Source organism: Oscarella lobularis, chromosome 3, assembly GCF_947507565.1.
Source record: "Oscarella lobularis chromosome 3, ooOscLobu1.1, whole genome shotgun sequence".
Classification (NCBI taxonomy): domain Eukaryota; kingdom Metazoa; phylum Porifera; class Homoscleromorpha; order Homosclerophorida; family Oscarellidae; genus Oscarella; species Oscarella lobularis.
In genome coordinates this window covers 33683-56337 of record NC_089177.1, presented here as the reverse complement: position 1 = coordinate 56337, position 22655 = coordinate 33683, and the positions used below count along the sequence as shown (strand labels likewise).

The 22655-nt window shown below is 44.3% G+C and overlaps 6 protein-coding genes across 9 annotated transcripts; 2 read left to right on the top strand and 4 right to left on the bottom strand.

Moving 5' to 3' along the window:
• Positions 1 to 101: 101 nt before the first annotated feature.
• LOC136184944 (PACRG-like protein) lies at positions 102 to 1387 on the bottom strand. The gene is made up of 7 exons (XM_065971962.1): positions 1130 to 1387; positions 948 to 1015; positions 808 to 898; positions 622 to 756; positions 465 to 572; positions 328 to 406; positions 102 to 269 (listed from the first exon to the last, which is right to left on the bottom strand). Exons 1-7 carry the CDS (start codon positions 1358 to 1360, stop codon positions 208 to 210), a joined length of 774 nt encoding a protein of 257 aa, XP_065828034.1. The 5' UTR covers positions 1361 to 1387; the 3' UTR covers positions 102 to 207.
• A 192-nt stretch (positions 1388 to 1579) lies between these two features.
• On the top strand, positions 1580 to 4559 carry LOC136185224 (prophage side tail fiber protein homolog StfR-like). Its single transcript, XM_065972310.1, has 2 exons — positions 1580 to 1801; positions 2319 to 4559. Exons 1-2 carry the CDS (start codon positions 1674 to 1676, stop codon positions 4447 to 4449), a joined length of 2259 nt encoding a protein of 752 aa, XP_065828382.1. The 5' UTR covers positions 1580 to 1673; the 3' UTR covers positions 4450 to 4559.
• On the bottom strand, positions 4523 to 7597 carry LOC136185226 (WD repeat-containing protein 91-like). Of its 2 annotated transcripts, none has more exons than XM_065972312.1 (13): positions 7196 to 7597; positions 6884 to 7148; positions 6708 to 6829; positions 6408 to 6616; positions 6151 to 6365; positions 6041 to 6078; positions 5897 to 5991; positions 5752 to 5845; positions 5394 to 5693; positions 5226 to 5334; positions 5060 to 5172; positions 4787 to 4978; positions 4523 to 4725 (listed from the first exon to the last, which is right to left on the bottom strand). In XM_065972312.1, the coding sequence occupies exons 1-13, from the start codon at positions 7316 to 7318 to the stop codon at positions 4573 to 4575; spliced, it is 2028 nt and encodes a 675-aa protein (XP_065828384.1). In that variant the 5' UTR covers positions 7319 to 7597; the 3' UTR covers positions 4523 to 4572. The 2 variants fall into 2 exon arrangements, with proteins under 2 accessions (XP_065828384.1, XP_065828385.1); XM_065972313.1 differs by having other exon boundaries at positions 6151 to 6362; positions 7196 to 7594.
• LOC136185225 (ubiquitin thioesterase ZRANB1-like) lies at positions 7343 to 9904 on the top strand. The gene is made up of 6 exons (XM_065972311.1): positions 7343 to 8557; positions 8628 to 8699; positions 8761 to 8947; positions 9005 to 9249; positions 9322 to 9614; positions 9675 to 9904. The coding sequence occupies exons 1-6, from the start codon at positions 7384 to 7386 to the stop codon at positions 9834 to 9836; spliced, it is 2133 nt and encodes a 710-aa protein (XP_065828383.1). The 5' UTR covers positions 7343 to 7383; the 3' UTR covers positions 9837 to 9904.
• On the bottom strand, positions 9818 to 16074 carry LOC136185222 (uncharacterized). Its single transcript, XM_065972305.1, has 25 exons — positions 15812 to 16074; positions 15697 to 15744; positions 15572 to 15629; positions 15439 to 15519; positions 14924 to 15373; positions 14777 to 14857; positions 14555 to 14712; positions 14379 to 14493; positions 14280 to 14323; positions 14123 to 14231; positions 13949 to 14054; positions 13790 to 13887; positions 13632 to 13724; positions 13486 to 13559; positions 13328 to 13418; positions 13189 to 13277; positions 13016 to 13121; positions 12017 to 12964; positions 11866 to 11964; positions 11644 to 11802; positions 11236 to 11577; positions 10988 to 11179; positions 10841 to 10927; positions 10706 to 10771; positions 9818 to 10641 (listed from the first exon to the last, which is right to left on the bottom strand). The coding sequence occupies exons 1-25, from the start codon at positions 16072 to 16074 to the stop codon at positions 9994 to 9996; spliced, it is 4605 nt and encodes a 1534-aa protein (XP_065828377.1). The 3' UTR covers positions 9818 to 9993.
• Positions 16075 to 16101: 27 nt separating this feature from the next.
• LOC136185223 (tRNA (34-2'-O)-methyltransferase regulator WDR6-like) lies at positions 16102 to 21404 on the bottom strand. 3 transcript variants are annotated; one of them, XM_065972306.1, is made up of 25 exons: positions 20956 to 21404; positions 20811 to 20909; positions 20679 to 20757; positions 20479 to 20542; positions 20322 to 20422; positions 20141 to 20264; positions 19953 to 20065; positions 19702 to 19876; positions 19568 to 19615; positions 19393 to 19509; positions 19242 to 19303; positions 18990 to 19174; positions 18848 to 18931; positions 18509 to 18792; positions 18280 to 18444; positions 18118 to 18222; positions 17957 to 18046; positions 17804 to 17905; positions 17677 to 17737; positions 17550 to 17606; positions 17088 to 17502; positions 16705 to 17012; positions 16510 to 16653; positions 16308 to 16449; positions 16102 to 16252 (listed from the first exon to the last, which is right to left on the bottom strand). In XM_065972306.1, the coding sequence occupies exons 1-25, from the start codon at positions 21011 to 21013 to the stop codon at positions 16126 to 16128; spliced, it is 3309 nt and encodes a 1102-aa protein (XP_065828378.1). In that variant the 5' UTR covers positions 21014 to 21404; the 3' UTR covers positions 16102 to 16125. The 3 variants fall into 3 exon arrangements, with proteins under 3 accessions (XP_065828378.1, XP_065828379.1, XP_065828380.1); XM_065972307.1 differs by having other exon boundaries at positions 19702 to 19870; XM_065972308.1 differs by lacking the exons at positions 16102 to 16252; positions 16308 to 16449; positions 16510 to 16653 and having other exon boundaries at positions 16862 to 16995; positions 17053 to 17502.
• Between the last annotated feature and the right edge of the window lie 1251 nt (positions 21405 to 22655).

The following is a 22655-nucleotide window of genomic DNA, read 5'->3' as shown; positions in this document are numbered from 1 at the left end:
ATACCGTGTGCACCCAGATATGCGTCACATGATGATCTCGTTCCGGCTTCTTCATGCAATCAAACTCACTAATAATAAATTGCTCTTTGCTACATTGCACGTGTTGTCAAACCTATTCTATTGTCTAATGTGAATTCCACACTGACACATACCGTACGCCAGCCCCAAACACGCATATCAAAATAGATCTACACTATTTTCTCCATATTACCATGATGCTATTGATGAATATGTTGGAATTTTTAACTTGATGACTGCGAGTGCATCCTAAACAAGTGCAATAATTAGTTAATAAAATCTCATGGTCTTCATCATTTCTTCTTTCCTTTCCTCCGTTGACTTCAAGTTGTTGAAGAGTGCTAGCCACGCAGTCACGCATATCTTTCTCTAACATTCGTTTTGAAATCTGAAAACAGAACGAAATATAATAATATAGAATATTCCTTATTAATAATTAAACTTGCTGGAGATAGAAGAGACTTGAGATGAGGATTAAGAGACTCGCGAACCGAATCGCTTAGCTGACACAGAGCAGTCAAACCAGCTCGAAAAACATCCGCTTTAGAACTAATCTAAAACCCTAAATAAATATGTATATCATATGATATAGTGTTAGTGTACCAAGCAAGCTCGGAGTGGAGCAATGATCTTTTCCAGAAGAGGCTTTGCTTTGACGTCAGCATCCGATGTCTTTAGTAAATCTCGAAAGGCTTCGCGAGCAACAAACGGATATGGATGATCTGTCTCTCGAAGACCCTTAATAAATAATTAATCAATTGACTAATTATAATGATTTTCAGATCATACTTCGGCTAACGTAATGAGCAATGGATCAAAGACTATTGTTTCAGGATCAATGTCCCAATGCAACTTATGTTTCACCGATCCGTGAACAAGTCTAAATTATGACGTCATTTCGTCATTATCAATTTTCTAAGCTAACTGACCGACACGGTATTCCTCCGCTCGAATAGATTACGGAAAACATGGTTTTCGCTTTCTTTTTCTCGTTGAACTACACAACACACAAGGAAGTCATTTAAATGTATTAGAGACCACGCCCCCACGCGCCCCAACTGTCAACAAAGAAGGAAATCGCCCATTTTTACGTTCGTATGAGCCGTCTTACCGGATCTATTGTCTTTGGATTTAGTCTTTGCGATGGTTTCTGGCTGAATCGTGCCGCTCTAGCTTCGTTTTGAGACGGCGATTTTCTTGCTGCCGTTGCTGGAGCAATTCCGACGAATCGACGCTGCTTTGGACTTTTTCGATTTGAAGGCGAATGATTGGGAGCTCTTTCTGCACGTCGAGAATCTTGAATTGACTTTTCCTTCGATGATGATGATGATGATGATGACATGCTAAACTCGATGTGTCGCTTGTGTCGCTAACCCCCCTAAGGTAACGCGCGTTAAACAAAGTTGCACGATCGTGTAGCTGGGCGGCGAATATCGCATAATTTTTTAAACTTTCTTTTAAAAGGAATCGATATTCTCTTATTTCCTATCAAAGCGCACATCTTTCTAAATTGCCACGTGACGAAAGCGTTGGCGATGATTGGCCAATCGTAGCGTGATATCCCTGCGTCACCGCCCAACTTCGGGGATACCAAAGTCGGCGATAATCGGAGGGCCTAGCGTCCGTATTCGTTCTTTCTGACAAGTGGATCGGCAATGAATACTCTAGTGAAAGGTCAAAAAGTCCTAGTTTCCGTCGAAGAGGCGTTGGAAGACGTTGTTGTCGTGTCGCTGAAGCGCGGGTCAAAAACCCTGCGCGGAGTCCTTCTCGATACATCGAAAAGGTTGGCGGGAAGAGAGTGCAATGTCATTCGACGATCACTTTCGCTAGATATGACTTTCTTGCCACAATGGGGCGCTAGTGTCCTTAGAAACGTGCGACGCGCATCTGCGCACGTTCTTAGCGTACGATGGGGCGGACGGGGCTCGTAGCCATAAGTAGAACGAAGAGGACGCCATCGTGCTCACTAGACGGGCCCCCTTTAGGGATCGTAGTATCTAGCACGTGCACTTTCGATGAAAAAACCCTCTTTGGGTTCGCGAACGATAAACTCTTCCATTTTCGCCTACGTTTTCCTTCCAAACATTTCGCGCCGTTTCCGGCTGACTTTTTCGCTTCGATCCTTCGTCGTTCGTCTTCGCCGTCGTCGTCGCGATGACGAAGACGACGCGAAAAAGGATCGCTAGCTAGGCGCTAGGTGGCCCATTGCAAAAAACGCTGAGAGACTCGTGGGGTTGAGAAAAGGGGGCGTGGCCACGGGGGCAATGTCTCCTCCTCATCCATTCTTCATCGTTTTTTAGACTTCGCGAAGCGCAGAGCGAGTTGGACGCACAACGAACAAGTTATAGCATCACAGCGGGATCGAATAGAAAAAGAAAATTCGAAGCCGAAACGTCGGATTCGCCGTTACGAAGAGAAATGTCGTCTTCGATCGGCGGCGGCGGCGGCGGAAGCGGAAGCAAGACGGCCGTCGCCGCCTCCGCCGCCTCCGCCGCCGGCACTTCTACTTTCACTTTTACGGAGGAAAAATCGCGTCCAGTTCAGTCGGATCATTCTCATTATATTCATATTCAATCGTCGCGATCTTTTTCCTCTGCGAGACGTCGTCGACTCGGAAAATCGGTTGGTGGTCGTCCCAGAAAATATTCTCATCAAAATTCTTCGTCATCGTCACCTGCTGGCGGGAACTCTTCTACGATGATGAATTTCAATTTTTCATCGCCTGTTTCCGGTTCCGCCGGTTCCGCCGCCGCCCACTCATCGCAACAATCTGGAGGAAATATCTATAAGCGTCATTATAAGCCATTGGTTCATTCTGGCGCTCGATCGAGTCTTCGTACAGCAATGCTCAACTCTCTTCAACTTGAAAATGAAATCAAGACGACAACAAAGGACCCCAAATCTGCATCATCGACGTCAGTCGTAGCGACGACGACGACGGCGGCGGCGGCGGCGGCGGCGGCGATGGCTCCGATGAAAGTTGCGGCGATTGGCGCTTCATCCGTCGCCGCTCTGGGTCCGCCTCTCAAATTTCACGACGTCAATCAGATTTTTAGCAATTCTTCATCTTCTGGAGGCGGAGGAGCGGCGGCAGCAGGAGAAGAGGGAACGGGAAGAGGAGGAGACAAACAGCGTCAAAAAGTAGCAAAGGCGGCGGCGGCAACGGCTTCACTTTCTGAAGCGGTTGTCATTCCGCCAATGTCTCAAACGTGGATCAAATTGCAGTCGGGTTTTCATAAGACTCAGACTCTTACAGTGCCACTCTCAAGTCCAAAAACGGTCTTACAAAAGATCAAGACCGTTGACTCGGCCGCCGCCGTTGCCGCCGTTGCCGCCGCCTCTGGACGACGTAAAGAACGTCAAACACAACCAGAAAATACTGAGCAGATAAAAGAAGAAGAGGAAGAGGAGGAAGAGGAGGAAGATGACGATGATGAAGAATCAATGAACACTTCTGTTGAAGAATCAATGAATACTTCTGTTGAAGAACAAAATATAGATCAAACGCCAAAGAAGAAGAATCCGCAAGAAGAAGAAGAAGAAGAAGAAGAAAAGTCACCCCCCGTGGCGCCGCAATCCTCCACAACGTGCGCTCCTCTCGCTGAAGAAAACAATATTAAGAACGATGATGTGGTGACGGCAGAAAAGGTGACAGAAGTGGCAAAAGAAAGCGACGTCGTCGACGATGAAACGACGACGGTGACGGCAGAGGCGGAAGCGGAAGTGGCAATGGCGGTCGATTCTCCGCAATCAGAGGAAATCGACGTTCAAAAAATTGACGATTCTCCGCCTCCTCTATCTTTATCTTTCGAAAAGAAGGATGAAGAAAAGAAGGAAATCGAAATAATTCCCGTTCGCAGAACGACTCGAAGAAGTCGTCCTCCTCTTCATCATCCCGCCGATCTTCAATTAGAACGCGCAATTGAAATTTCAAAACGAGATCGTCAAAGCGACGAAGGACGTGGAGGAAGCAGAGGAAGACGATCAGGTGGCGGCGGCGGCGAAAGCGTCCAATCAACGTCGGGGGCGACGGATCTTGCGTACGAGCCACGGCCTTCGCAGAGTCGAGGATCGCGACACGGAACGTTTTATGGTCCTCAATTTCGTCTCTTTCAAGTCGTCTGGGCGAAGATGGTCGATTGGCCGTGGTGGCCAGCGACTATTCTTTCGTTTAAAGACGAAGAGGGAAAATCGTCAGGTATGGTGAGCGCGTCCGTCAAATGGTTCGGTAGACCGTCGTCTTGCACGTCCATTTTGCCATCTGCTCTTCTGTTTCCTTTCGAGGAAGGCTTTTCTTCTTATTATCTGCCGAATAAGAAGAAAAAAACGTACAGGAGAGCCATACAGGAAGCGTTGGAAGCGATCGGACGTGATCCAAACGATCCCGATGCACTTCTAAATAAAAAAACCGCCGCCCAGCTTCGAACGTAGATACTAGTACTTTTTTTTTGTATGCGGGGTATGCGAGGGGAATTAAGGGGGGCGATCGAGAGCGTGGAAAACATTGAAATGCAAAAAAAATTAAACTTTCTTTTGTCGCGCTCGGGTTTTTTATTATTGCTTTAGTAGTGTCGTAACGCGCACAGTTCCGTCGAGCGATCCTGTGAGACAGGCGCCGCAATGTGTTGCCGTCGACCAATCGACGGCAACGACAGGTTGCGAATGACCACCGAGAGACATGGCTACTTCGAGGGAAGCATCCTCTAACTGTAGCATATGGGGAAATGTGAGTGAGAGTAAAAACGTATCATCATATGATATGTACTACTTTGTAGACGAGACCGTTTGAAGGACCGCACGTGATGAAGTATTGGCCTTCGGAATCGAAGGCAAAAAGTCGACCGCGCGGTATTGTATCTGTTCCGGTATAGCCGGCCGCTTGTAAGGGATTTGTCGCTTCAAGTGGAAGCGACAAATCAGCGATTCGCTGCCCAATGTGGTGAAGACTCCACTGTAAAAACTACGGGGGGTGGGGGTCGTACGTAGAAGAGAGAACGTATTTACGGGGGGAAGGGGCCGGGTATAAGGGTTTAGGACCCACTTTTCCATCTTCTCCCGCACTAAAAACGGTCGTTTCGTCGCAACTAAATTCGACGGCGTAAACCTCGCCAATGTGACCCTGCCATCCCATGAGAACATCCCACTGGGTCATGTCTTACATATCACATAGAGTTAGAGTAGAGAGAGAGAGAGAAGGGTTGACTTACCGTAGAGTCGAATCATTCCATCAGCTGCACCTGTCACTAATAAATTACCGTTGTGATTAAATGAAGCACAATTGATTGCCGTCGGTCCTGGATCGAGAGTAAGATTTCTCTAGAAAAGGAAACAACAACCCCATTTTGATTACATCATCATTATATAAGATTACAGACTTCTTCCTTCATTGCCTTTATATCCCAGCAGACAAGTGCCCCGAAATAATCGGATTTGCTGAGAAGTTTCGTTCGAATTGATTTTCCAGGAGATATTGGATTTTGGGCTGAAGGTGGCGACGATGGAGGAGGAGGCGAAGGATATTTGGACGCACAACCGTAGATGAGATATTGACCATTGGGACTCGACGTGAGAGACACAATACGAGGATATTGAGGCTCGCTCTCAATTTCACAGTAGATTCGTTTTGATTCGATATCAAAAAGACGAATGAGACCGTTTCCGGTTCCAATGAAAAGCTACGCGGCGATCAATTAATTAATTAATTAATTAATTAATTAATTAATTAATTATTACCATTCTATCGATTCGATTCGCCCAATTGAGAGACAAAACTTCAGCTGAAGTCGTCACAGTCGCTTTTGTTTGAATTGGGGCAAAAGACCAAATTCTAAACACACTTATCTGTATCTCTCTCTCTTTCTCATCATTGTTATCCTACTTGACTATTCCTTCAGTATCAGCACTAGCAATTAGAGAACCCGTTGATGAAAAGCAACAGTGCGTCACATGACCACAATGTTCCTCATAGAAATCCTAAAACGAATTTTTTCCTAGAAATTTAATATTTGAAAATAAAGTCAACCTGGCCCAAGACCAAAAACGGCTGATCGTCGTCAGAATCTTATTAACAAAAAAAGAACCAAATGCCTTCCTTTGTTTTTTTAGAAGAAAGAAACTCTATTGTTGTGTTACCTGCCAGCATTGCACCAGCACCAGTCGGTTTCAATGACATCAATGCTATTGGAGATTCTACTATAGCAGTAGAAGCAGAATAAGGAGGTGGTAGATCTATTGGTGGTGCAGCCAATTTCCAATCTGTTTTCTCTGGCGACGGTTTTGTGACTTTTGGTGCCGTCGCCGTCGCCGTTGCCGTCGCTTTTCCTTTGTTTGACCTATCTCCCCCTCTGCTAAGAGATGATTAAGAGATTGAGTAGAAAGATGAATTGTACCTTTCGGCTGAATCTGTTCCGCCGCTGCCTTCTGTTTTCTTTCGGATTTCTTTGACAGCCGGTTTTATAGGCAATTTCATTTTGGACATTTTCTGCGCCGTGGCAGCTGTTGTGAGGGCACGCACTTCATTTTGCAAACTTCGTTTCTCAACTTCCAGCTCGCGAATTTTTTGTTTTTCTGCTTCAAAATTCAGCAAAGCAGGAAGAGGTAAATAAAGAGAGTGAAGGAAGAGACAAGAGGAAGTAATTTCTACTACTACTACTACATGTATAATTATAATTAATTAGGAAAAAGATATGCATATGCTGAAAAATGACGCTGAGAAAATTGTAGAGAGACACGGTGAACGTATCACACCAAGACTTGGTAAAATAGGCTTCAAAGATGGGATGTTGCTCGGCATTTTTAATATACGGGAGTACTAGTAATGAAAAAAATAATACATTAACCGTGGATTAATATTTTTTTCTCTTACTGAACCAATCTTTCCATTCGGGTTGATTTTGCAAATCGGGAGACATTTTTTCAAAAAATTCCGTGACTTTTTCCACTCGTCCATTTTGTAGATTATGAACGAGATAGAGACGATAAAGACACGTTTCGAGCGTGTGAACGGCATTTGATAACGATTGATTGAGTCGCGAAAAGAAACGACGATGCAAATGCTGCCAAAAATCGCGCAACGACAAAAGATCGTGATTCGTCACGTGAGAGAAGAGCTGTTGAATCACTCGATCGACCTAAAATGACTTGAAACGATCGATTTTTCATCGTTCGTCGCTCTTGCCTTGAAACTCTTGTCTTTGTCTGACTTTACTTCAGCTTCGAATGCTTTCAATGTGCTCGTAAAGCCTCGAAAGAGGAGATATTCGCGTATGTAGTCGTCGATGGCCGATGTAGCTGCAGCCATAATTGACGTCACAGACCACGTGACGTAAGTGCGTGCAGTCCCGTTCGTCGTCGCGTCGGTGTCAAATGGAGAAGAAAGACGACGAAAGCCGTCGTCTATCGACCAATATCGGTCGACGAAAGATTAGTCGATCATCTGAAAAAGAAGGTGGCGAGGGAACACTGTTTCCCGAGGCGATAGCAGGAGAGACGACACCAAACATTTACGACGAACTAAAAACGCTTCATCGACCCTTCGCACTATCATCGACGACGACGATGACGACACCATTGGCGGTGGCGGCGGCGTCGGCGGCGGCGGCGTCGTCGTCCCGTCCGTCGTCTCGACAAGGGAGTTATTTAGCCTCCTCTTCAACGTCCGGGAAATGGACGTGTCATTCGTGTACGTATGAAAATTGGCCCAATGCTAGTCGATGTACTATGTGTCGAGCGATTCGTCAACGTCCATCGAAACGATCGTCTTTGTCTTCGTCTTCGTCTTTGTCTTTAATTGGCGCAGTCGCTTCCGCCGCTTCCGCCGTCGCCGCCGTTTCGCCGTCGTCGCCTGAACCTCCCCCGCCCCCGCATTCGACACCTTCAAATCAAAAGTGGACGTGTCACGTGTGCACATACGAAAATTGGTTGAAATCAAATCGATGCACAATGTGTCAAACTTCCTCCTTTGATCGTCTAAGTCCCAATTTAGAGATGCGGCAGCCTACTTCTCCTCCACTTCCGCCACCTTCTCAACATCATCATCATCATCATCACCGTCATCATCTTCATCATCGTCGTCGTCATGGTGACGAATTTCCAGTATCAAATGAACAACGGAAAGAGACAGGGCTTCAAATTAGACAAATTCGAAATCGTTTAACAGACAATGATTGGCTCTTTCTCAATGCGTGTCAAGGTATCCTTGACAACGACGTCAAAGCTGTGGAACCATTTGTTGAATCGGGTGGCAACGTTGCTCGTCAATTGACTGCTGATGACGTATTGATATTAAATCCTCGATTGACGTCAAATGACGTTGGAAATAGTTTAGTTCATATTGCATTGAGGTTGCAACGTGACGTCATTCTCGCTCTTCTTCTCAGTCCCGTCGTTGCTAAGGACGCTCTAAAGCGGTTGCCATGTCACGTGAACGCAGATTTAGCATGCGTTGCTAGGAAACACGCTGCAAATTGTCTACGACAAAGAAAAGGAGATTGGCAATGTCAATTTATGACGGAAAACGTTCTCTTTTCCTTGCCTAGTGGTAAGATAAGGAGCCAATGAATCGTGTGTACAGTATATGTTATGTGGGAAATTTTTTCTCTTTGCGCAAGAACTGAGGTGTCTTAGTAAAGAGGCTCACGAATGCGCGCTAAACGACATTATTGATCAAAATGTTCAACAAGGTCAATGAATCCCTTAGGGAGGAACCCCCTTTTTTTTTGAAAATATTCTTCTTTTTTTCAGTTCTTGAAGAGAGTCCACCTGTAATCAATTGGTCACGTGAAGTGAGCAGATTCTATCCTCTATGGAATCGTACGGCGGGCGATTGTCTTCTCGATTCTCTTCTCCAATCGACGTGGGGTATTTTGGATCAAGACGGCGCGTTGAGAAAGGCACTCGATCGCAGTCTCAAAGACGATCCAGGATCAAGGTAATTAATTAATTAAATAAATAATTAATTAATGACGTGTTGACTCTTTCTCTTTAGATTCTATAAGCGTTGGCTTGAGTGGGAGAAGAGCCAAGCAAGTGCTCTCAATTATGAAGCAAGTGACTATCAGTGGCAACAAGATTGGCAAATGATCGTTAAGAACGCTCGTTCTCCCGGCGTCGCTCTCGAACAAATTCACGTCTTCGTCTTGGCGCACATTCTTCGTCGTCCAATCATCATATACGGAGTTAAATATGTTAAGAGTTTTCGAGGGGAAACCCTCGATTTGGCTAAATTTGAAGGTGTGTCATTGATTGAGTACGGTAGTGTGAGAGTCAAGACAATTAATTGGATTCTTCTCTTTTGTGTTTTAGGAGTGTACCTGCCTCTTCTGTGGGAATCGAGTTTTTGCTTCAAAAGTCCCGTCGCCCTTGCATACACGCGAGGTCATTTTTCCGCTCTCGTCTGCATGGATGGTGAGTCACGTGGTGACGAAGAAGAGGGTGAAGAGGCAGCTGAAGCGGCAGTGAGCAGCGACGATTGGTGCAATCATCGAGGCGGAGGCGGAGGAGGAGGGGGAGGAGGATCCACTCATCACGTTCATTGGCTTCCTTTAGTCGATCACGAACGAACTCTACTTCCTATTCACTTCCTTTCCGCGTCAGAGGTAGAGAAAGAGAAGGCGCACTTGGTTATTATTATTATTATTATTATTACTATTTTTCAGTGGGGCCACAAAGAGCTTTTATTACGACAGTGGCTACACTGTCACAGATCTCTTCCATCGGGGCTGTTGATTGCGAGACAGAAGCGTTCGTGTCCCAATATTGTTGCCGAATTGGTCGACGAATGGATGCAGAAATATCGACAAATAGATTTATCAGAATGACCTTTATAATGATGGCCAATTGGGTGCCTCTGCCTATATACACATATGAATATAAGAGAAGCAAATTTCGTGGAGTTTAGGGAGGGAGGGATAGTAAAATATTGAGTGTATAGAGGTAGGTACACTACTATATCAGACCAAAATAGAGATAAATGAATTAGTTGGCTTTGATGAATGACTTTGCCACGCGATCGTAGCGAGATCGACACTGTAACATTCTCCATAGCAAAGAGCTTTCAATTTCTTGACCTATTGCTGCTTCGTCTTTCTGGATGCTACTTGTAGCAATTCTGGTTCGACGCGAAGGCGACAAGGGAGCGCCGAGAGAAGAATCATTGTAGGGATAACAAAATCGATACAAATGAGCTGAATCGGAAACAAAGTGGCCTTCACATCCGTCGAGAGGAGAAATGATTTTGCTTTCAATGAGACGCCGACAAATTTCCAACGATGACGACAATGATGACGACAATGATGACGACAATGATGACGACAATGATGACGTATGGTGGTCAGGTGTGGGAGGTGTGGCATAGCCTTCCTCTCGATCTCCTTGGATATTAGTGACTTGATCTATGAGTTCCTTACCGGTAAAACATTTTCTTAGGCTATGAAGATTTTCTCGAAGATCGGCAAGGGAGGACGGCGAGAGAGGGCGTTCCGTCGTCGTCGCTGCCGATTCGGTCGAACGCTGTCGTTCGTTTTCATCTTGATACGACGACGAATCCAATTTCATCCGTTTGTAGATGTCGATTAGAGTTTTGGAAGGTAAAACGAGAAGTTCCAATACGTGAAGGACGTAGCTCTACAAAAAACAATTACGATAACTGTATTGTATAGTTTTCATTTCCTTTTTTTTCTTTTCTTACAGCGCTTTGAACAAGACTGTCCAAATCGAGACCGGTTCCATTGGCATGAAAAAATTCAATAAAACGCTAAAGAGAAACGACACAGACAAACATTGATCCTAGGTAAATAATTATATACATGTATAGTCTCCTCACCGCAATGGTTCGCAATGCCAACTGAGCTTTTCCAACGCCTGATGCCTCCTTGCACTCGACTATTTCGTCGGAGAACTCGTGAAAAGTCTATATACAATATATATACAAGTGAATGTGATGTGATCAATGGATGAGCAGGTGTTGGACCTGAACGAGATTTGACCAGAGACATTGAAGAAGCGGCGTGAAGCATTGGGGATATAAACAATCGGCGAGAGCCGACAAATGTCGCGTCAGATATTGAAGAGTGGGATTGAGCCGCTTCTCGAGAGGATACAAATGTTCTGGCAGGTCGAGGGAGAGCAAGGCGTGAAGACAAGGTTTCAAAAAGCGATTCATCTAAACAACAAAATTAATAATTGTATTTCAGTATTTATTTATTTATTTTCAAATACCCTGAAACACATTAATCGAATTTGACATTTTTGAATTTGAGCGAGATGAGAGGCAATGTGACTCAATACTGGATTTTCAACAACGCTGACACTCGAAGCAGAACGAGACGACTGGCTACTAATCGTCGTATCGTGTGCCGACGTTGGCGGAGCAGAAGGACTCGTCGGACATCCACTGTCGTGCGGCGGAGTTGCGATGACCATTGGCGCAAGTTTTACTCCGGTGGCGGCGGCGGCGGCGGCGCAGGTAGTCGCCCCAGCCGCCGCTATTCGAGTTAAGTGATCATATAAGGCCGGAAGTACGCCGAGGAAAGCGGCTACATTGTTCACTCGTACGCACATCTTTTTGTTTCGAAAAAAAAAAGATTAATTATCTAGATGTAGATGATGACGATGATGAGCACTTACTTCAAACGTGACTCGTTCAAATTCGGATATGGCCGAATTGGAGTCGCGCAATTTCTCGCAATCCGGAAGCGAGTCAAAACGTCGTCGTTTGAGCGGTTTCATGTGTCGACAGCCCCAGATGAGCTGATCGGAATAACTCTTCTTCATTCGCTCAAGTAGCTATAGAAAGACAGACAGTAGAATAGAAGAATGAAGTAGTGGGGGTGGGTTGACCTACTGTACCTCTTTTTCCATTAGAGAAAGTGCAGTTGCTTCACTAATTCCACACAAATCTGAGCAGAGCATGTTATCACCGTATAATAACGCAACTCCTTCAAATGCCTAAAAACACAATTAATTAATTAATTAAATATTCATTTATTATATTTCGTACAGATGTCATTCTCTCTAGCAAAGAGCCAGGATTTTCTTTTCCTTCCGGAACGGGAAATACGATTGACGTCAAAAGTTCGGTTGCTTTTGCCAGTCTCAAGAGAATAGCTAAAAGGTCAACAACGGAATTGGAGATTGGCAAAAAGGGCAATTTTGACGGCATTTCGCAATGAATAGGACTAAACGTTCCTTCTGTAATTACTTCCATACTTTCGGAAGCCCAAGAAAGAGAATCGGTCGCCGTTGCAACTCCCAAATTTCGAACGGGCGGAGGTGGCGGAGATGATGGCCCACTACTTGCAACTGTTTGAATAGCTGATTGATGGCCAAATTTGACAGAAGAGGGAATAGGATTTTCAAGGGAACTTTTTTGTTTTTGAGGAGTAAGAGTGCGTCGATTGAATTTGGGAGTTTGATGACGTGACCAGGACGACGAAGAAAACGTAAGAATGCTACTAGTAGATGTGCCGCCGCCGCCGCCTCCGCCACTTCCGCCGCCTCCGCCGTCATCAGAAAGAAGAGAAGAGGTAGTAGAACGAGTGAGAAAGCGTTCAGCAAGGCCAATTTCAGAAACGTCTTCTAGAGATGCCATGAGCTGCTCGGACTCTTGATCGTTTTGGGTCAAACGCGATTTGATGCTGTCTATACTACTACTCGTTGATTGTTGCCACTCTTCTCGCCTGCTGCTGCTGCTGCTGCTGCTGTTCAAATGAGTTGCTCCTCCTCCTCCTCCTCCTTCTCCTCCTTCTCCCCCGTAAGGAGAACGAAAGGCCGACGATGAAATGAGCGTAAAAGCCGATCTATGAGAGGGAGATAGTGTAGCAATGGGACGGGGGAGGGAATGAGATGACAGAGGAGAAGGACTAGTAAACGATGACGGATCGGCGGCATTTGTTTGGCCACTTCGAGCCGGGCGTTGGCTGTTTGGAAGAAGCTGCAAAATTCGCCACTAGAAAAAGATAAAGAATGAAGAGAGGCATATGTCTTGTCTTCTACTTACTTCGTCTGATCCGGCGGCTTTGATGACGAATTTGACTGCGTGATCTCCAAGAATGTCGACCCATAATTCGGCTTGTTTGGCAAATTGATGACGCCACTCCTGATCACTAGATTATTTAATTGAAGGCATGACGTCACATTTCCTAACCCTTAATTAAGAAAAGAAAAACTTACTTGAGTCGAATCCACTGCAACCAATCTCGATCCAATTCGGTCAATCGATAAGCAACGCTAATCATTTCGTAGTCGAGTTCTCTCGAAGACTAGTGATGATGGAATAATCAAAAATCTCATTGATCGAGGAGACGGATACCTTGTCGACGGACGATTTCAGCATTAAATTGACATCCTTCACCAAAGCCTTATAGAAAAATAGTACAGCCAATTCAGAGACGTTGAAATATCTTAGAGACAAAGAGTGAATCAATGCAATGTCGTGTCGTGTCGTGTCGTGTCGTGTGATTGATTTACTCGATGAACGTCTCTTGGAAATATTTTGCATACGTCTCAACTTCATCACGAACAAACCAAATAAGGCTGTTCACCTAGAAATGCGAGAGGAATGAGAGCCTCTCTCTCTCTCTCTCTCTCTCTCCCCCCTGGGCCCTCTCTCTAACCAATGCTGGCGTCACAGAATGAGTTACAGACATCAAATTCATTTCTGCTTGAGCTATCGTTTTGTGTCTTTCGTAACTCTTATCAAAGCCGTCCTAACACATGACAACATACAGTAGAAAATAGTAGTACGGTAGTAGTATATCAATCATTTGCTTACTGTTAAATAGTTTTGTAAGCAATTCGAGAGATTTTGAGGAACCTTATTGACGTAAGGATAGGCACGAAGTACGGCAACGAGAAGATCAATCAGAGATGCTAGCAAGATCATTAAATAAATAAATAAATAATTAATTAATTAAGGTAGGCGTGTTTTTACCGAGGCCTCCCTGAGGATCGTTTTCAGGAAAGAGACGTTTGATGCGAGTCAAAGAGTGCTCCGCTTCTCCGTGAAGTTGTTTAATAGAACGGCCAAGTGTTTCAAGCTGAGAAAAAATGATTGAGAGTGAGCGAGTGAGTGACATTACAATGGGGTACTTTTGGTGTACAGTACCTCGTCATTGGTGATAATCATTTTGCTTGAATCGGTTGGAAGCAAGTCCAACACCGTATTCAGAATTGTCGTTGTATGACGAACGTACCAAACGTCATTTTCAAAATGCCTAAAAATGATTAGTAGTAGAAATCAAAGTTTCTTCTACTGTACGTACTGAGCCAAATAATTGAGATAGGCAAGACTTCGGTAAAGTTCGCCCTAACGGTAACCCACTTCACATTTAATTAAACTTCATAACAGGTGGGATTTTTACAATTCCATATCGATGTCCAAATTCTCGTAGAAGACGCGAAGCAACGTTGGAAAGAGGTCGAGAAGGTGCCACGTCTTTTAGAACAGGATGCCTTCGTTTTTCTCTTGTCTCAAAACTAATAATATCAAACGTACATATAGTATATAGTACGATATTTATTGTCTCTTCTCACTCACCTAATTATTTTTGAAAGAAGAACTTTATAGGCTGCATGATAGTCCGGCCTTCGTTTTGGATGTCCTGGATGGGGCAGTGTATACGACCAGAATGTGGCAATGGACTCGTGTATATTTTGTTTTTCCCACTGTTGCCATTGGTCATAAGCGTGCTTTGTCTACAACACACAGAACATTTGTAACCCCCTAAATCACTGCCCACCCACAGGAGAGGATACGTACAACAAAAGCATTGGGCCTATAGTAGGAATGTGAATTTCTCTCAATAATAGCCAATTGCGTGACGAGTTCTCGAACGAGCAACTAGACGTGACGTCATCATAGTATGTTAGGTTAGGGTTACATGTATACATGTATAGAGTACTGTACCTCAGCTGGAATTCTTCGTCGATTCATCTCTCTCAAATCGTGTTCGTGACTCGATTGTTGAACTGTGCTCTGCTGAAACAAATGTCGCACGTACTCCCTCATGACGTCCGTATTGACAATGCAATCGTCTTGTGTTAAAGTTCCCACGTGCAACGGTGACGAACTAAACGCTTTTGGAACGTCGTGCGACAAACCCTCCGATGGACTCGGAATGCAAAAGGGAGGACGAATTGGTTTATTAGGAATTGGTATGAGATAAGAGGCTTCTTGTCGAAGAACATATTCTCCCTGTTGCTGGATTGGAGGCAGGCTGCTATTGGTGGGAGGAGAGACGTCTTGGGCGACGGTTGTTGGAAGAAGAAGTGAAGAATAGGTGGGAGAAGGCGGCGATGGAGCGCACAAAGCCGGATAATGAGCACACATGAGAACGTATCGATACAAAGCCAATTCCTCAAAGAAGAAAGAAAGAAAGATCATCATCATCACTTGTCTCCTAAGTGTACTACTTCACTTACTTCTCCGGCAAGAATGACCGTTTTTTCGGGTTCATAATAGCGAATGTCTTCGCTTCCGTCTCCAGCTCCGCCCACTTGAACCTAAGCGCAACCCTTGTGTCCTTCTGTCTTCTAAAACATTGTTTATTCTTACCACACGCATGTTATTAAATGTTCGTGGATTTCCCAAATTCAACAGCAAACGTCGTCGACTAAATTAATTAGAAACAATTTACGTTTTTCATTTTTACTTCCTGTGTCATCGTCGACGTCACTCACTCCAACATGCGAAAATATTTGTGCACTTGGTTCACGATTTGCGCGTGTCTTGAAGAAAGAAATAAAGAAATAAAGATAGAGAGAGTCCCCCTTGCGGAACCTAAGTCAGCCTCACTCGATTATGCAGTTGTCCGAGACAGTTTGCACGACTGTGCGCACTTCTAAACACTCTTCGGCTTTTGGAGACTGCATTTCGTCGTTTTCGTCGTCGCCCTTTGCATCAGCGACGCCAATTGCTGAAAGATTCCATTTGTTCTCTTCGGAGCGCACAATTTTTGGAAGAACAGACGCCAGAGAAACGAGCTGGATCGCTTCGCGCTTGGCGATCCACGACAGCGCTCCTCTTTCTACTCCTCCTCCTCTTGGAAGAGCCGACATGTTTGCAAGGGAGTCTGCGCCTAGCTGTCACGTGCTTCGTTTTCTCATTTTTCACAAAACGCCTGTACAAGTTTGTGCAGACTGCATGGAATCATCAGCCGTCTTTTCTTCGTTTTCTTCTCTAACTATTTCCATGCCAATTCCACAGACAGCTACAATGTTTCCAGCATTGGCTTTCCTATGTGTGTGAAACATTCATTTCATTAATTAATAATTATTATCAGATTAAATACCACGTGATGAGGCTAGATATGTCAGCGATACTTGTAACGATTTCTTTTTCCAATTTCCATTCACACCTCTCCACTCGCCATTTTTTAATTCTCTGGTCAGCAGATGTCGAGAAAACAAGTCCACTTCCGCCAAAGGCCACACCTCAAAAAGAAATACAGCAGTAATAGCAATTGTCTCCTTCTAAAAAAACCACCCGGGTACCAGTTATGGAAGAAATGTGAGCATTCGTTTCCAAACATTGGTCAGTAGGAAGAATTGCCAATGGTGATGATAAATTGAGACGAAACGTCGCTGCATAAAGAGCGTTGTCATCTCCACCACTCACCAGCAAATAATCATCACTATCTATCATCCCTAAGATTAATTTATTGATCAATTATTTACTGACTGTACTACTTTTTCGATATTGAACAGCAAAATCGTTAACTCCTGATTGGTGAGCCGAAAACCTGTGTAAGATGGTAGGCTGCTTTCGTTGTGGCGGTTCGTCGTCATCTCCTCCTCCTCCTCCTCCTCTTCCTCCAAGTAGGCAAGTGCAATTCCATAGAGAAATGCAGCCGTCAGTTGCACTTGTAAAGAGAAGAAGAACGCAGTTGTCACCGTTCTTCACAATTAAACGGTCTATAGCGAGAAGACATCGTCCATAAGGAATTGACTCGAGCGCGACAGAAAATTGTCTTGACGCTTCTGAAAACAGATGAAATCTAATAAATAAATAAATAAATAAATAAATAAATAAATAACCCCAATCATTTTAATGAAGCAATGTGCCAGTGTACTTGATTAGTCCATTTGACCATCCAGAAATGACAAAGTGCTTCAAATGAACAAAAAATGTTGTCAACGCCATGCAACGAGCTGCGGCGGCGGCGGCGGCGGCGGCGGCGGCGGCGGAAACGCCGTCGTCTTCCGCACTTCGCCGTCGTCGCCGCCTCCGTCGCCCCTCCGCATTCAAGCTTGCAATTTCGTGACAAGAAACACTTTTGACGTCATCATCGTCGTCACCATTGGTGGAAATAAGCGACGCCTTGAGTGAATCTCGTCCTCCGCCAGAAAAGAGAAGGTATGCGGAGCCGTCGCCGTCGATCCGCCGCCGCAGATCGTGCGACGAGGCCAAACATTTGACACTTGAAGTATGACCTTTGCATGTAGCCATCTCTTCAAATCGAAACTGAAAGTGGTCGCTTCGATCCACTGAATCGCCACATAAACTGTACGTACGTATAGTCTGAATTTTCTACCTTTCCATACTTTTATTTCACAGTCTTCACTGCCACTAAGTAGCAAAGCCTTCTCACCTAAAGACTCATAATTAATTAAGAGGAGGAAGAAATGAATGAATGAATGAGACTCTATATGTGAACTGACCAGTTTGTTCGTGAGACCAAAGAAGAGAAAGACACGTCGCTTCTCTCCCATGAAAACTTGGCTAAAAGAAGTAAGTCAGTGGACTAATAGTCTGTAGTAAGAGGGATGATGTGGTGCAGCTCTTCACCTGAAGAAGGGTGGACGACACTTGTCTCCACATTTTCTGATATACAAAATTGATTCTACAATTTCTTATATAGGTAAACACGACCAAGCCTTTTTCCCAATCCTAGTAAATGATTAGGTAGTAGAAATAAATAAATAAACTACAGAAGTATACCATGCTCATATCCCACGATCGATGAGCACCACCGCAATCCCAAGACAGAAGCGTTTCATTTGAGTCGAGCCCCCAAACGACAAAATAAGACTAGTAGAGAAAAGAAAGGAAAGGAAGAAGAGTCGTTTGAGGATACACTACTAGTAGATTCTATTACAGACCGAGTGAAAGCCAGAAACGAAGAGATGATGATGATGATGATGATTATCGTCATCGTCGTCATTAACAAAAATCAGTCTTTCAATCCAATCCATTCCTTTTATCGTCTAAAAGAGAATTAACGTTGGTCTAACCCAAATTGGGAGTTGGTTTAGGGTTAGAACGTTTTCTGTGACAATTTCAAGAAGATTTCCATTCCACGAGTATTTTCTCCAAACTCCATTTCGTCCACAAGACAAAATGAAGTGATTTCCGCCATTTTGTCGTCGTTCAACGATATCGCTAACCCCATGTTTGCCATGAATAGAATGAAACGTCTGCTCAGGTTTCTTTAATTCAACGAAAAAAATAAGGTGTTACTGTAGTTAGAAGCTCGAGCATATTTGTATATACCTTTATAATCATCTTTGCTGCTTCGCCGTCACCTAAGTCGCGTTTTTCCATTGTAAACACGTGTAAAGATCCACTTCGATCACCGCAAACAATCGTCAGAAGATGTGACGAATTTTTTTGACTGCTGACAAATTTGACCGTTGTAAGCCATCGATGTTTGCAGGGTGGCAATAGCAATGTAGCAAAACGAATAGCAGCAGTTCCACTATCATCTACAGCCCAGCAAATCATCTTACCATCAGGCCCACAAGAGAACAAATACAACGAAGATGATACATCATGATCTATTGTTACGTGTTACACAAGTATGGCGAATATGAAACAAGTATCTAAACTAACCTTCGTCATCATGTTCATTAGTTGCCCAGAGCAAGCTAAAAACTTTTCCTTCAAAGCCTGTAAGATGAAGGATGAATTTTCCTTCTAATAAAAGAGACGATGATTATTGACGTCATCATGATACTGCACTACTGTTAACAACCTAGAGTAAGAATTTTGATTTTTCCGCGAAGATTTCCAATAGCAATCAGCTCCCTTTCTTTAGAAACGTCTACGACGCTGTAGCCTGAAAAGTCAGTATCAAAATCGAGAAATGTCCAATCAGACGACGACGACGACGACGACGAAAAGTCTCCTTCGCAGTCAACGTGAAACAAAAAGAGAAAACTAGCAAAGATAACAAAGGCGGTTTAGAGAGTAGTCAATGAATCAATGAATAAATAAATGAGCGCACCCTTCATGCGTCAATACAAGAACTCTCGACGAGTCAATTTGCTTCAAAGAACGAGGAAAATCCTAAGAGAAGAGAAGAGACACTCCTCCATATACATGTATACATATTTACATGATGATGTAGAGATCTAATAAGGTACTACATATAGTACCTTTGGTGAACATCTTTCAGCGGGTAATTGTCCAAGTAGAATATGTGCTTCAAATTGTCCAGTCTCGTTCAAATCCAAAGGCCACAAACGAATACTGCTGTCTCCTCCTCCCGTCACCTACGTAACACATACAAAAGTAGCACGTATACGTATAGGGAAAAGAAATTCTATTTACAGCAATGTCTCTCTTTCTATCAAACGCCAAACTCCATATGCTTCGCCCCTAGAAAAAAAAAGAAACAATCTCTAGGACCGTCGTCGTCCACAATAAATAACAGCAGCAGCAAATGACTGCCAGGAGTACAGTACCTTGTGACCTTTGTAGACTTTGGTGCACCTGTGCAAATTGAGATCCCACATACGACACGTGGAGTCCTCTCCAATGGAAATGAGCCGATTTACGGTTAGAAATTGAGCATCCCACACTCTTGCAGTGTGACCAAAGAGAACTGACAGTTGTGGAAGATCAGCAATTTCACTACCCCTAGTAAATTAATGTATTATTATGATGATGATGATGATGATCATCATCATCATCATCATGACATTGAATGACTGACCGTGAATGCTTCGCAAACGCTAGTGACAAATCCCATATTCTCACTGTTCTATCGTCAGAAACGCTGCACATACGATTTCCCTTCAAATCAAATTGAATAGAAAAGATAACTCCCTAAAATGAAATTCAAATAAAGTGAAGAAATGTATCTTTCCTCCTCCTCCTCCTCCTCCTCCTCCTCCTTCTCACTTTATGTCCTTTTGCTCTTGCAACAATCTTGCTACCATTAAAGGGCTTCCATAGAAGAATTTGATTAAAAACAGTGCCACATGCTGCAGTGAGGACGTCCAATTCAGCGAATCGAAATGAATACCTATATACATATATATAATCACCATATAATTAACTCAGAAAACGGTTCAGTTTTAACAAGATTGATTGGACTTCACAGTCGCGCAATTTCGTTATTTCTCGGCTTTCAATGTTGCATGTATAAACGGAATTGTGTGCTGTGGCAATGGCCAAGAAACTCTGCTCAAAAATAGTTACTGTATGATCAGCAGGTAATCATTGTCGTAGGTTGTTACAGAGTTAATGAAAAAGTGAACATCTAAAATCCAATCATCCAAATAGCAAGGCTTGCCAACTTTCCTAATCAAAACAATAAAGATGATGATGATGATGATGATGATGATGATGATGATGATGATGATGATGATGATGATGATGATGATGATGATAATCATCATCATCATCATCATCAAAATCTTTCTAGAAATAAGCATACGTGACATTTTCGTGTAGAAGAGCAAACTGAAAGCATTTTTGCCCAAAGAAAACGAGAGACGCTTTCTCAACTCCACTCCCTGTAGCGAAAAGTCACGGAAGAAGAAGTAATTCTAAGCATCATCGTAAGTACCTCTGCGTATTCCGTGAACAACTCCTCGTGGTAGAACGGGCTCCTTTTGTACGACGATACCATCGTCAAGGCTGTGAACATGCGCATTGCGACCGCTTCCTAAAACAATCGCCGTTGCAGAGCCAAGGTGACGAGAAGAGCGAACCAGAGATGAGAAAGTCGTCGAAAAAAAGTAAGGCAGTCGATGGAACACGAAAAGACATGACGACAACAACGTAAAACGCGACGACGAGCTTTTTGCTTGAAACGCGCGCTAAGACATCGCGAAGAGATCGTATCGCCTCGATGACGTATCCTTTTCGGGCAAGCGGGCCCCGCAATGGGGTACACGAACCAAAATGAGGCCCCTCGTTGGGATAATCGCCTCAAAGTCAAGGAAATGAAGCTCCAAGGCCTATTTCGCGAATATCGTGCCAACGCTGAAGGTAAAATGAACACTAGCACCAAGCAATCGCCTCGAACAATCACTCAAACGTCGCGAAACATGAAAACGCTCCAAAACGCCGCCGCTGTCCTCGCGTAAGTACTTCACTCGGTCCAGAAACACCGCCGAACTCTTCGCGTGGCGCGGTAAGTCGCTTTCGCACCCGAAAAACAGCCCCTCTCGCAAGAACGCGAAGAACGAGCACGTGGTTGAGGCCCCCACGGGTGAATCGGAAACGAAGAAACCGTTTTTACGCCACATTCGCGCAGCGAAAACAAAACTAGCGGCAAGAGGACGAATAAAAAATGACAGCGGAGCCAAGGGTAATGCGCAAAAGCGTGAAAACGAACGAAAAAACACAGTCATCTCTCGAAATCGCTCCAAACGCTTCCAAAAGCTAAACGGCGCTCGCGCTTTCATTCCCTTCAATGTAAAATGCCTTCTTTCAGCAGCGATCGCGTTCGAACGCCTCTCAAATCATCGGGACACCAAAAAACAAATGGAGAATGGCGCGAAATCAGACGATATAGAAAACGATTCAGCGAACAAAATCCAGAATAGTTCACTTAGGGTTAGGACTAGGGACAATTTATCCTGGGGACAATTTGTCCTGGGGACAATTTATCCTGGGACAATTTGTCCTGGCACAATTTGCCCTGGGACAATTTGTTCTGGGGACAATTTGTCCTGGGACAATTTGTCCTGGGGACAATTTGTCCTGGGGACAATTTGTCCTGGGGACAATTTGTCCTGGGACAATTTGTCCTGGGACAATTTGTCCTGGGACAATTTGTCCTGGGGACAAATTGTCCCTCGTCCAATCTTCGCAAAACCGCTCTGTACGTGTTGCCGTGCCATTCTATAGGCGTAGAAATGTGAAACCCCGATTGTTAATAGTTTATTTATGACGTCAATATGTTAAACCGGTGAGGTCACGTGCGTATGTTAGCGCGCGCGTCTCGTTTCGAAGAAACACGGTTTCTGGCTCGTTTTCGACGATGCGAATGTCCGAGCGACGTCAAAAGGTAAGTAGTAGATAGTTACGAAGCAGTTATAGAGCGTTCGTCGCCCGCGGAGCGCGCGTACGAACGCGTCGCGTCGCCAAGTGGTGGCGCGAGCTTCGAATAGTGAATTTTTCGTTTCGAATGGCTTCGAAACAAAGGATTCGAGACGGTTTAGAACGTTTTGCGACGCGAAGCGTCGCTTTCGGCGTCGTTTTCGCCGAATTAATGTGTCCGTAAAAGGGGGCATGTTCCCTTTCTTTCACACGTGCTCTACGGCAAACGGCGACTCGGATGCCGTCGAGTGGCGGCAATTTGTAAACTGCACCATATGCCCTCTCGATCGACGTGCCGCTTATCGTCGTACGACGCGGTGTCGCGGAGTGGCGGCACGGTTAAGATGGTGTCGTTTACGGTGTA

Excerpts from the sequence above, each read along its gene's own strand:
- LOC136184944 (XM_065971962.1), bottom strand. The coding sequence starts at position 1,360 with ATGTCATCATCATCATCATCATCATCGAAGGAAAAGTCAATTCAAGAT. Across the intron at positions 899-947 it reads AGCGGAGGAATACCGTGTCG|ACTTGTTCACGGATCGGTGA; the intron begins GTCAGTTAGCTT and ends GTCATAATTTAG. Across the intron at positions 757-807 it reads TGCTCATTACGTTAGCCGAA|GGTCTTCGAGAGACAGATCA; the intron begins GTATGATCTGAA and ends TTATTTATTAAG.
- LOC136185224 (XM_065972310.1), top strand. The coding sequence starts at position 1,674 with ATGAATACTCTAGTGAAAGGTCAAAAAGTCCTAGTTTCCGTCGAAGAG. Across the intron at positions 1,802-2,318 it reads CTTCTCGATACATCGAAAAG|ACTTCGCGAAGCGCAGAGCG; the intron begins GTTGGCGGGAAG and ends ATCGTTTTTTAG.
- LOC136185226 (XM_065972312.1), bottom strand. The coding sequence starts at position 7,318 with ATGGCTGCAGCTACATCGGCCATCGACGACTACATACGCGAATATCTC. Across the intron at positions 6,079-6,150 it reads TGCTGGTGCAATGCTGGCAG|ATTCTGACGACGATCAGCCG; the intron begins GTAACACAACAA and ends TTTGTTAATAAG. Across the intron at positions 5,992-6,040 it reads CGTTTTTGGTCTTGGGCCAG|GATTTCTATGAGGAACATTG; the intron begins GTTGACTTTATT and ends AATTCGTTTTAG.
- LOC136185225 (XM_065972311.1), top strand. The coding sequence starts at position 7,384 with ATGGAGAAGAAAGACGACGAAAGCCGTCGTCTATCGACCAATATCGGT. Across the intron at positions 8,558-8,627 it reads TCTCTTTTCCTTGCCTAGTG|AACTGAGGTGTCTTAGTAAA; the intron begins GTAAGATAAGGA and ends TCTTTGCGCAAG. Across the intron at positions 9,615-9,674 it reads ACTTCCTTTCCGCGTCAGAG|TGGGGCCACAAAGAGCTTTT; the intron begins GTAGAGAAAGAG and ends ACTATTTTTCAG.
- LOC136185222 (XM_065972305.1), bottom strand. The coding sequence starts at position 16,074 with ATGTCGGCTCTTCCAAGAGGAGGAGGAGTAGAAAGAGGAGCGCTGTCG. Across the intron at positions 13,278-13,327 it reads TGAAATCGTCCGTCGACAAG|TCTTCGAGAGAACTCGACTA; the intron begins GTATCCGTCTCC and ends CATCATCACTAG. Across the intron at positions 11,803-11,865 it reads TTTCTCTAATGGAAAAAGAG|CTACTTGAGCGAATGAAGAA; the intron begins GTACAGTAGGTC and ends GTCTTTCTATAG.
- LOC136185223 (XM_065972306.1), bottom strand. The coding sequence starts at position 21,013 with ATGTCTTTTCGTGTTCCATCGACTGCCTTACTTTTTTTCGACGACTTT. Across the intron at positions 19,877-19,952 it reads GCGTTTGCGAAGCATTCACG|GGGTAGTGAAATTGCTGATC; the intron begins GTCAGTCATTCA and ends TTAATTTACTAG. Across the intron at positions 17,906-17,956 it reads GATCGTGGGATATGAGCATG|GATTGGGAAAAAGGCTTGGT; the intron begins GTATACTTCTGT and ends ATCATTTACTAG.